The following is a 12273-nucleotide window of genomic DNA, read 5'->3' as shown; positions in this document are numbered from 1 at the left end:
GTCGCCTCACTATAGGAAGGATGTGGAAGCATTGGAAAGGGTACGGAGGAGATTTACCAGGATGCTGCCTGGTTTAGAGAGTATGGATTATGATCAGAGATTAAGGGAGCTAGGGCTTTACTCTTTGGAGAGAAGGAGGATGAGAGGAGACATGATAGAGATATACAAGATATTAAGAGGAATCAATAGAGTGGACAGCCAGCGCCTCTTCCCCAGGGCACCACTGCTCAATACAAGAGGACATGGCTTTAAGGTAAGGGGTGGGAAGTTCAAGGGGGGTATTAGAGGAAGGTTTTTTACTCAGTGGTTGATGTGTGGAATGCACTGCCTGAGTCAGTGATGGAGGCAGATACACTAGTGAAGTTTAAGAGACTACTAGACAGGTATATGGAGGAATTTAAGGTGGGGGGTTATATGGGAGGCAGGGTTTAAGGGTCGGCACAAAATTGTGGGCCGAAGGTGTACTGTGCTGTACTATTCTATGTTCACACCTCTCCCATCCATGTCATCCAAACTTCTCTTAATTATTCAAATCAAACCCACATCCACTACTTCTGCAGGCAGCCTGTTCCGCGTTCTCGTCGCCCTCTGTGAAGGCGTTTCCCCCGTAAACATTTCACCTCTGGCTGTGGTCTCACCCAGCCTCCATGGGAAAAGCCTGCGTGCATTTACCCTCATCCAGCCTCACCTCCTGCGTCTGGTGCTCCCGGTGTGGCCTCCTTTACACCGTCAAGTCCGAGAGGTCAGTCTGCAATGGCTATTCCAAGCTCCCCCGAATTTCCGGCCATTTGAATTCTCCTTTTCCGCACACGGACCCGTCCGCCCTCAGCCTCTTTCCCTGCCAGGGTGAGAGGGAGGAACAGCACCTTATCTTCCCTCTGGGTGGCCCACAAGCCAATGGCCTTAACCTCTGACCTCTGGTTCCAGACTTGCCCAACCTCAATGGTTGCATTTACCATTATAATTTTGTACACAATTTCAAAACGAGACACCCCCTGGAGTGAGCTTGTCTTGCAGTCACCTCACACAGCACGGACAATAGGCATCCGTTAGTCTCGAGAGACCATGGATTTGCGCCTTGGAAAGTTGCACCTGGGCAAGGTTGTATGGGACCCATGCTGCAAGTCTCCCATCTCCACGCCACCGATGTTGTCCAAGGGCCGATACAGCTTGGCACCGGTGTCGTCGTAGAGCAATGTGTGGTTAAGTGCCTTGCTCAAGGACACAACGCGCTGAGGCTCGAACTAGCGACCTTCAGATCACTAGACCAACGCCTTAACCACTTGGCCATGCGCCAACACCATACGAACGGACAACAAGAAGTGGTTTTTATTTTGCAAAGTTATTTACAATGCCCAGCAGGATCCAGCCCGGTATATTTATATACACGCACACACAATCACACACACGACCGAAGCACTGAATGAAAACTTTAGAATGTGGTGAACACAGTTCTTGGCAGAAGAAACGAGGACAAAGTGTGGCCCGTCACCGCAACCCGTTTGCTACTTGGCGATATTCTCCCACGGCCGAGCACCGACTTAGTAAGATAAATAATTGCCCCGTGCTAAGGCGGGCAGTTCCTGACCCAAGGGAGAGAGCAGAGACAGTGTGGGTCTTCTGTGTTGTGAGGGGGTTGGGAAATGGGGGGCAAAACGCTCACAGCCCCCGCACGGGTATGGACGAAGGTGGATGAGGCCTGGATCGACCCCCGACCCCAAGATCAGAGTCACTGGGAGAAGACCATGTCCTCAAGCTGCTGGCGAAGATGTGAAGAGGGGAGGGGTTAGAATGCAGTAACGTTGAGTGGTGGGCAGGTAGGTCTCTTGTGACTACAGGAGTCATGGGCTTGTACAGCACAGGAACATTAACCACGGCACCTATCTTGCATGTCCGACGTTTGACAGGAATATCACCCCTTGCGGGTGCGGAGTGGGGTCAGAACCTCGTCTTCCCGCTCCTTCCCTAGTCCTCATCTGCGACTCGGTCTCAGCAATACGTGCGCCGCTCTCCTCTCAGCCTCACCCCCGGGGAGAGCTTTCACCCAGGGCCGGTGTGAATCAGGAGCCGCTCCCCGCCCCGACCGACCGAGCAGGAAAACAATGGCCAAGCGAGGGGGGCCCAGAGTTTACAGTTTCTCGGATCGATTCCTGCAACAGGAGGGTCTCCTTAAGCAACAGAATAAATCAGGGCCAAACATGCCATGGGAGTTGGAGTGGGCGGCCTCGTACTTTCAGCACACCCGCCGCCCCGTCCGCTCTGCGCTGCCGCCAGCTCACATCTTGGAGTCGCGCTGTACGTGCATGTTGTCCATCTGCTCCAGTATCAGCGTGACGGTGGGTTGGCCGAGGGGCTCCCGCGTCCCCTTCAGGTCCTCGAGCTGCTGCTGGAGGGCATTGACCTGGCACAGCAGCCTGGCATTCTCCTCTGCCAGTCGGTCCCTCAGCCTGCACAGGTTGTCATTCTCCTTCGCCAGCTGGTCCCGCCGCTGTGGAGAGAGGGAGAGCTGTTAACCAACGGCCGTGGGGTAGCCCCGTTACTGTGTGACCTCGAGAGATCTAGGGGCAATACAGGTCATTTAAAAAAAAAGTGCTGGCACAGTAGTGTAGCGGTTCTAGCACCAACTTTTCACAGCGACCGCGATTGGGGGGTCGACTCCCCCCACTGTCTGTAACGAGTGTCTACATTCTCCCCAATCTTTCTCACCCTCTGCAGGCCACCTTGGCTGAACGGAGGAGCACTTCCAGGAACAGACCAAGACAACTACACTGCTGCTATTTGAGGTCATTTTTACCCTAGGCCATTGGGCTCAACCTGTAGCCGGGGAAGTGATGGCTCCCTCCTGTTAGACTGTCTGAGCTGACATTTTTTATTCTGTCTACTTCTCTTCTAATAATTATAACCGCACACTTGTAATGCTACTGTGATTTCCTTTGGGATTAATAAAATATCTATCCATTTAACTATCAATAGCCGTGTGGGTTCCTTCTGATTTCCCAGTTTCCTCCCAGTAAGTAAAGTCCTGTGCAAAAGTCTTAGGCATCTTAGGCAATCTATATCTATCTATCTATCTATCCGTCTATTTATCTATCTATCTAGCTGACTAGATAGAGCTGCTCTTTCATTAACCCCGGGGCCTAAATCTCAGGACTTCTTAGCCATGGGGACCTTGCCCAGATGGTCGGCAGTGGGCTCACCTCAGGGGCAGTGAGGGGCCAGCGATAAATTCTGCCCTTGTCTGTGTTGCCTGCATCCCAGGAAGTGAATAAACTTGGAAAAAACTGGACCCAGCGTCTCCCATAAGGCTTTTCTCGCTCTCTGCCACAATCCTGGGCCCAGTGCAGGGCTGGGGTCACCCTTTTGGATCTGGCCCCAATGCCCCTGCTGCTTCTCAGCCCCTCCCATGGCACCACGGAGCCAGCCTCGGCCAGCTGGACACCGAGCCACGCTGCCCGTTACGTGGACGCGCCAGGCAAGGCCCACGCCCGCCCACTCTGCCTCACCTCCTCCACTTCGTGGATCCTCTGCGCCTGCCGGTGGAGCTCCAAATCCTTGGTGTCGGCGCACTGGCACGTGGAGGCGTCTGAGGCGGATCCTGTGAGCGCGGGCGTCCCGGCCGCTGAGTCCGCGCCCAGGGCGGGCGGCTCGGTCTGGGTGGAGCTGTCCGCCACGGCCGGCTTCCGCTGAACCGGCACCTTCTGGTCCATGTGGCTCAGCACCACAATGGCGTGGTCCTTCCCGTTGTGGCTATGCTCGGTGCTGTCCATGTGGGGGTACATGAATATGTCGGCATCACCACCTGTGGGAGGGGGCAAAGGAGAAAGCGGCTCAGCACCATAGAACGTTAGGAGGTGAGCTCCCTCAGCTTCTCTGCTAGGCAACAAAATCATGGCTCCAACGCCAACTCCAGCCTCGGGCCAGGCCCTTAACACGAAGGCCTCACTCCCTATCCCGTCCTTCACTGGGGAAGAAGCTGTTGAGTGCGGGTCTTCACGCTCCTGCACCTTCTCCCTGTTGACAGTAACGAGAAGGGGACATGTACTGGAAGGTGGTCTTATCAAAACAGGAGCCTCAGGAACAGTTACTGCCCCTCGACCATCAAGCTCTTGAAAACCCGAAGGGATAACTTCACTCGCCCCATCACTGGCACTGTTCCCACAACCAATGGACTCACTTTGAAGGACTCTTCATCTCATTTTCTCTATATTTATTGCTTATTTATTATTATTATTAATTTCTTTTTGCACTTGCAAAGTTTGTTGTCTTCTACACTCTGGTTGCCACCCAAATTGGTGTGGTCTTTCACTGATTCTGTTATGGCTATTATTCTAGAGATTTAGTGAGCATGCCCGCAAGAAATGGAATCAGATTTATATATGAACTTTGTTAATAAATTTACTTTGAACTTTGATTCTGAGGGGCATTGACCGAGTGGTCACTGAGGAAACGACTCTCCTACCCCCTGACATCTGCAGCTGACTGAAGGCGTTTCAGAATGACAAAAGACGGGGAGAGAATTTCTAAATCTTACAGCCTTCTGAGAGAGGCGATTCCTCCCCAAACAGATTCCTGTAAAACTGAGCAACACACACACACACAAAGTGCTGGAGGAACTCGGCAGGCTATGGAGAAAAGTACAGTCAGCAATTCGGGTCGAAACCCTTCGGCAGGACTGGAGAAAGCAAGCTGAGGAGTAGAGTTAAAAGGTGGGGTGAGGGGAGAGGGAAACACAAGGTGATAGGTGAAACCTGGAGGGGGGAGGAATGAAGAGCTGGAAAGTTGGTGAAAGAGACGGAAAGCCATGGAAGAAAGGAAAAAGGGGGACGGGCAGGGAGATAAGGTGAGAGAGGGAAAAGGGGATGGGAAATGGAGAAGGGTGATGGTGGGGGGCATTACCGGAAATTTGAGAAATCGATGTTCATGCCATCAGGTTGGGAGGCTACCCAAATGGAATATAAGGTGTTGTTCCTCCAACCTCAGTGTGGCCTCATCCCGACAGTGGAGGAGGCCATGGATGGACATAACAGAATGGGAATGGGAATTGGAATTAAAATGGGTGGTCACTGGGAGATCCTGCTTGTTCTGGCGGATGGAGCGTAGATGCTCAGTGAAGCGGTAAGACTGAATAGCAGAAAAATCACTATCTGGTACATGCCCTCTTGCCGTTCCACAAACACACCACCTTCTGTGTAATAAAGTTACCCTTCCCTAAGACATAGGAGTGGAAGGAGGCCATTCAGCCCATCAAGCCTGCTCCGCCATTCTATCATGGCTGATTTATTATCCCTCTCAACCCCATTCTCTTGCTGTCTCCCCATAACCTTTGACGCTCTTACTAATCAAGAACCTATCTACCTCCATTTTAAATATACTCAATGACTTGGCCTCCACAGCCGTCTATGAGAACGAATTTCACAGATTCACCACCCTCTGGCTAAAGAAATTCCTCCTCATTCCTTTCTGAAACTCTGCCTTCTAGTCCTAGACTCTCCTACTATAGGAAACGTCCTCTCCACATCCGCTCTGTCTAGGCCTTTTAATAGTCAATATTCAATAGGTTTCAATGAAATCTCCCCTCATTCTTCTAAACTCCCCCAAGATCCTATTAAATCTTTCCCTCACAATCAGGTTTAATATCACCAGTACGTCACGAAATTTGTTGTTATGCAGCAGCAGCACTTTTCAATGCATAATAATCAAAAATGTAAATTACAGTAAGTTTATTTTAAAAGTTAAATTAAATAAGTAGGGCAAAAAGAGGGGGGAAAACAGTAGTGAGGCAGTGTTCTTGGGTTCAGAAATCGGATGGCAGAGGGGAAGGAGCTATGCCTGAAACGTTGAGCGTGAGCCTTAAGGCTCCTGTACCCTCTCCCTGATAGTAGCACCTCTCACCTCAAACCAAATGCCCTCTAGTTCTTGGTTCCCCAAGGCTGGTACAAAGACTGAATGTGACCCTGTCATGGCATTGGCAGGAGCAATGGAGGGAGCATCTTGGACATAGTGGAGGATTACAAATACCTGGGGATACGAATGGACAATAAACTGGACTGGTCAAAGAACACTGAGGCTGTCTACAAGAAGGGTCAGAGCCGTCTCTATTTCCTGAGGAGACTGAGGTCCTTTAACATCTGCAGGACGATGCTGAGGATGTTCTACGAGGCTGTGGTGGCCAGTGCTATCATGTTTGCTGTTGTGTGCTGGGGCAGCAGGCTGAGGGTAGCGGACACCAACAGAATCAACAAACTCATTCGTGAGGCTAGTGATGTTGTGGGGGTGGAACTGGACTCTCTGACGGTGGTGTCTGAAAGGAGGATGCTGTCCAAGTTGCATGCCATCTTGGAGAATGACTCCCATCCACTCCATAATGTACTGGTTAGGCACAGGAGTACATTCAGCCAGAGACTCATTCCACCAAGACGTAACACTGAGCGTCATAGGAAGTCATTCCTGCCTGTGGCCATCAAACTTTACAACTCCTCCCTTGGAGTGTCAGACACCCTGAGCCAATAAGCTGGTCCTGGACTTACTTCCACTTGGCATGATTAATTTAATATTATTTAATTATTTATGGTTTATATTGCTATATTTCTTCACTATTCTTGGTTGGTGCGGCTGTAACGAAACCCAATTTCCCTCGGGATCAATAAAGTATGTCTGTCTGTCTGTCTCCAGCACCGAGCAGGGTGGAGAGCTGCACCGTCACTCCAGGCCAGCAGAGGGCGAAGGAGGCCACAAAAAGCAGCTTCAACCCGTCCAAACAACAACGACAACACACAAAATGCTGGTGGAACACAGCAGGCCAGGCAGCATCTATAGGGAGAAGCGCTGTTGACGTTTCAGGCTGAGACCCTTCGTCATGAAGCTTCGACAGTGCATTTCACTATAGATGCTGCCTGGCCTGCTGTGTTCCACCAGCATTTTGTGTGTATTGTTGTTTGAATTAACAGCATCTGCAGATTTCCTCGTGTTCAACCCGTCCAACTGATTCAGGCTCGGATTTAGACTAAATCTGTATCTGAAGTTACTCCCTGTGGTACAGTATTAGGATTAGTATAGCATGGCAGGCCAAAAGGCCTCTTAGTGCGCTGGTTTAAAATCCCAGATTTATTCAATTCTTGGAGTTGAAACCCACTGGTGGGGTTTGATCAGTGATCTGGAGGATAGGTCTTGTTTGTCATCTATAGAGTTATCTCACTGGGAAGGGCCAAGAGGGAATGAGTTCCCGTCTGCAGTCAGGGACGAGGCAGAGTGTTGCTGAGGCTGAGGTCCGATGAGTCACAGACCTACTGAATGGTGGATTGGCTGGGCCACCCTTGCCTACCCCTGATGTTCTCTCAGGTAGGAGTGACATCACCCCCCCCCCCCCCAAGAGACTTGCCATATTTAATTCCAAAATAACTGATCTGTCAAGTTGTCAAAGTGGCTGTTAATGGGATCTTCCTGTGTGGGCGAGGGCCGGGCATGTTGGGACGGAGGCTATACTTAATACTTCAAAGGGGGTTCTGTAGGCGGCAGTGGGGATGCCCCGGAGTGGAGCTGTTAAAACATCCAAAAGTACTATTCTGACATGTCTGTCCATGGCCTCCTCTGCTATCACAGGGAGGCCTCACTCAGGTGGGAGATGTAACACCTCGTATTCCGTCTGGGTAGCCTCCAACCCGATGGCATGAACATCGATTTCTCTAACTTCTGGTAATTTATTTCCCCCCTCCCCCCTCTCTCTTTTGTGATTCCCCATTCTGGTTACCCTCTCTCCCCTTCTCTTCCCATCACCTCCTTCTGGTTCCCCTTCTCCCTCCCTTTATTCCTCTCCTATCAGATTCCTTCTTCTTCAGCTCCTTTACCCTTTCCACCTATCACCTCCCAGCTTCTTACTTCATCACCCTTCTCCAAATCACCCACCCCCTCACCTGGCCTCACCTATCACCTGGCCAGCTTGAACACCGTCCCCTCCCCTCCTCACCCTCTTATTCTGGCTTCTGCCCCCTTCCTTTCCAGTCCTGGTGAAGGGTCTCATCCTGAATTCCTCTCCATAGATGCTGCCCGACCTGCTGAGACCCTCGGGCATTTTGTATGTGTCTCTGTTGCTGAGAAATATGAGTGAGAGATCTTGAGCTAAAAGGAACGTGTTATCAGAGCCACACTGAGGCTTGCTGTTTCGGGAGGCAAAGCCGGACCACAATCGGCCCATCTTGGGAGGGTGGAGCAGCAGAGGGATCTGGGGGTACATGTCCACAGATCCCTGAAAGTTGCCTCACAGGTAGATAGGGTAGTTAAGAAAGCTTATGGGGTGTTAGCTTTCATAAGTCGAGGGATAGAGTTTAAGAGTCGTGGGGTAATGATGCGGCTCTATAAAACTCTAGTTAGGCCACACTTGGAGTACTGTGTCCAGTTCTGGTCGCCTCACTATAGGAAGGATGTGGAAGCATTGGAAAGGGTACAGAGGAGATTTACCAGGATGCTGCCTGGTTTAGAGAGTGTGCATTATGATCAGAGATTAAGGGAGCTAGGGCTTTACTCTTTGGAGAGAAGGAAGATGAGAAGAGACATGATAGAGGTGTACAGGTTATTAAGAGGAATAGACAGAGTGGACAGCCAGCACCTCTTCCCCAGGGCACCACTGCTCAGTACAAGAGGACATGGCTTTAAGGTAAGGGGAGGGAAGTTCAAAGGGAATATTAGAGGAAGGTTTTTCACTCAGAGAGTGGTTGGTGCGTGGAATGCACTGCCTGAGTCAGTGGTGGAGGCAGATACACTAATGAAGTTTAAGAGACTACCAGACAGGTATATGGAGGAATTTAAGGTGGGGGGCTATATGGGAGGCAGGATTTGAGGGTCAGCACAGCATTGTGGGCTGAAGGGCCTATACTGTGCTGTATTGTTCTATGTTCTATATCCATCAACTCACTGCCCCCCCCCCCCAGTTCTTGCCCCGTGGTGGGGGGGGAGCTCATCGTAATAAAAAGGTCGATTGAGAACAGTGAGTATGTCATCAGCAGGAAGCTCTGACTACGAGATAGTAAAAACAGAACAAAAAGCCACAGGTAGCTGTGTGGGCAGAGCCAGCTCCCCACCTCTGAATCAGGACAGTGTCACCAAATCAGAGGGCTTGCCGTTGCTCTGGGGGACACGCTGACAGCACGAACCTCCTCAAGCCGAAGACTTGTCAGAGCCGGCAGCCGGCCCGGGCACGGCGAGATGCCACCGGCAGCAACGCCACAGACGCGGGACCGAGCGAGGGGCAGCAGAGGCTGACGGGAGAGCCCCTGACTCGGTGAGGTGAGGGGGCCTTCAACCAGGACGGCACTCGAGTGTTCCCCAAGGACTTCAACACTTGGGTTTTGTGAGATGGTCTTGGACCAGGGGCTTTATCTTCAAAGCTGACAATGTTGCAGCCCGACACATTGACATCTCACAGGACTGAAAAATAGGCTGACTGGGGTTACAAACACAAAGTTGTGGGTTTAAGTTGCCAAAGAGGCCTTTCAGAACTGCCCCCGATTGTTGTCAACCCGAGCGTAATCTAGCACTGCGACAGTGGATTTTGGCAGTCAGACAGGAAAGGGTTAATGAGAGGCCGGAAAATGTCATTTGTCCCACCAGGACAGATAAGCTCCAGTCTGAGCCGAGATATTTGCATACCACAGCCGTTCTGTCCTCTGAGGTTACCAGTAAGATCAGATGAGGCCTCTCTCTGCACTTTTGCAGAAGTTTAGAGCTCAGAAGGAGGCCACTCCGTCCAACAGGCTCTTTCAAAGAATTCTGTAACTGGTTCCCACCCGCCTTCTCCCCTCGAGTGCTCGTTTCTCTGTAATTAGATATCTGATTTTCACCCCCACCCCCGGACCAGCCCCAAGAGACCAGTGTTTCCCGGATTACACCTCACTGTATTGGAGGGGTGCCAGGGCAGAACGGTCAGAGAGTCACAGAACAATACAGCAGAGATGCAGGCCCTTCAGCCCGTCCGGTGCATGCCGACCAGCCGATCCCAATTCCCGCGTTTGGCCCGTATCCCTCAGCCCCGCCCCTCCAAATGCTTCTTAAATGATACCTTCGTCCCTGCCTCAAACACTTCCCCTGATAGCTCATTCCGTTCAACCCTCTCCGTGAGAACGTTGAATTTCAGATCCTCTGTAAATCGTCCCCCTCTCACCCTAAATCTAAGCCTTCTTGCCTTGGACTCCCCTATCCTTGGAAAAAAGATGGAGTCCGCCTTATCTCCGCCCCTCCTGATTTTATAAGCCCCTACGCTCCAAGGAAGAAAGGCGTTGACTCCCTACACGTCCTTTCTGGACTCTTTCCTGTTTATCCACATCCCCTGTGACGTGGGACGGGTGGGGGCACAGAGTGCAGCGGTGAGCACAACCGCGTGGGTTTCCTCCGGGTGCTCCGGTTCCCTCCCACGGTCCAGAGACGGACCAGCCGGTAGGTTAGCTGGTCATTGTAAACTGTCCCGTGATTCGGAGGAGGATGGCGGGGCGGCGCGCTCGAAGGGCCAAAGGGGCCTATTCTGTACTGTATCCCAATAAATACCACACACAGCACTCCGAGTGTGGCGTCACCAGCCCCGAAGAAACACGAGCCAATAGAATTCAAATGCCAACTGACGGGGTAGCCAATCAGGACCGAGGCAAGGGAACAGGAGGGGGAGGGGGGCCCTCCTAGAGGAAATCACCAGCAACTACGCACTGAGGGTGTCACCTCGAGTGGTGATGAAATGTCTGCAAGCAAATCGCCAAGCTCGATGGACACCACCACATCAAAAGCCTCAACCCCAGCTCCCAATATCTACCACCATAGTAAATGTCTTTTCCACTGCCCTGTCTGCCTACAGAATCACTTTCACACTTTGAACAAACTATGGACCTCCTATCCCAATGCTTTATTTCACAACCTTATGGCCTACCAGTCAGATAATATCTTCCAGCAGAAGTGGTCAAGGCGGGTTCGATATTGTCATTTTAAAAAAATTGGATAGGTATATGGACAGGAAAGGAATGGAGGGTTATGGGCTGAGTGCAGGTCGGTGGGACTAGGTGAGAGTAAGCGTTCGGCACGGACTAGAAGGGCCGAGATGGCCTGTTTCCGTGCTGTATTGTTATATGGTTATAATATGTTGGACACTGGGCGGTGTGTACAGGTATACAATGGACAAGGAGGGTTGAAAGTGGAATGGTATTTCCCCAACCCCAGTGCCGTATCAGTGTTGCACAATGGGACGTGTATTCAGTGTCGGACACTGGGCTGCACCTTCCTGAAGGTAAAGGGCGGAGAGCGTACCGGGGGTGGGGGGGAATGTCCACACGGGCAAATTGCCCACAGCACCAACCGTGTGAGTTCGATCCCCGCAGAGACGGAAGGCCCGCCTGAACGTTTGTAGGGTAGGGTGCGGAGAGTTGCTGGGCCAGCGCACGTGAGTGAGAGGAGGTTCAGACCTCGTGCCCGGTGTCTGGGGCACACTTTGCAGAAGCTCCTCTCCGGCGCCGGGATGCGTCGCTTCGTCGTCCCCCCCCTTACACCAAGCACCGGCCTATCTCTTCTCATTCCTTCCGTTCCGACTGTAACCACCGGCTGCAAGTATTCAGACCTCGCAGAGTCCCTCAGCCATTGCCCCCCACCCCACCGTCTTATTGATGGTGGGTGGACATGTCTCTGACGACAGATGTATCTTCACCCACCTCGACGCCCACCACCCCCCTGCTTCCACCTTGCTCCACTCCGTCAGAGAGGGCACTTCGCAGAGTTCCTTGGCCCGAGGACACTCCCTTCAGCTGAACCTTATTCACCCGTTTGCACCAACACCCTCAACATCCCCAATTCTACCCCCCACCCATACACTGGGGGCAATTCGCGGCGACCAGTTAACCCTCCGATCCACCTAGAACATGGAACAGCACAGCCATTTGGCTCACAACGTAGTGCCGAACCAGCTGAAAAGTAAATTAAAAAAAAAAACTAATCCCTCCTACCTACACCATGTCTGTGTCCCTCCATCCTCCTCACATCCATGTGCCTATCCAAACGTCTCTTAAAAGCCTCTAATGTATTTGCCACTCTCTGAGTGAAAAACTTACCCCTCACATCCCCTTTGAACCCAATCCCTCTCACCTTCAATGCATACCCTCTGGTAATGGACCTTGGGAAACAGATACTCCCTGTCCACTCTATCTCTGCCTCTCATAATCTCATAAACCTCCATCAGATCTTCCTCAGCCTCCACCGCTCCAGAGAAAACAGCCCAAGTTTCTCCATGATAGCATGAGCCCTCTAAAC

General features: G+C 51.7%; 1 protein-coding gene across 4 annotated transcripts in view; it reads right to left on the bottom strand.

The window, feature by feature from the left end:
* Positions 1–1313: 1313 nt before the first annotated feature.
* rasgrp4 (RAS guanyl releasing protein 4) overlaps positions 1314–12273 on the bottom strand; it is a 218056-nt gene continuing 207096 nt past the window's right edge. For all 4 annotated transcript variants that reach the window (XM_073029257.1, XM_073029260.1, XM_073029259.1 and 1 more), the window contains exons 16-17: positions 3504–3799; positions 1314–2488 (exon numbers count right to left, since the gene is read on the bottom strand). In XM_073029257.1, the coding sequence (XP_072885358.1) occupies positions 2276–2488; positions 3504–3799 (509 nt within the window). In that variant the 3' untranslated portion in view covers positions 1314–2275. The remainder of the gene's footprint in view (positions 2489–3503; positions 3800–12273) is intronic.

Source organism: Hemitrygon akajei, chromosome 25, assembly GCF_048418815.1.
Source record: "Hemitrygon akajei chromosome 25, sHemAka1.3, whole genome shotgun sequence".
NCBI classification, from domain to species: Eukaryota; Metazoa; Chordata; class Chondrichthyes; order Myliobatiformes; family Dasyatidae; genus Hemitrygon; species Hemitrygon akajei.
Note: the sequence above shows the minus strand (reverse complement) of the source record. Positions and strands in the feature narration are given on the sequence as shown.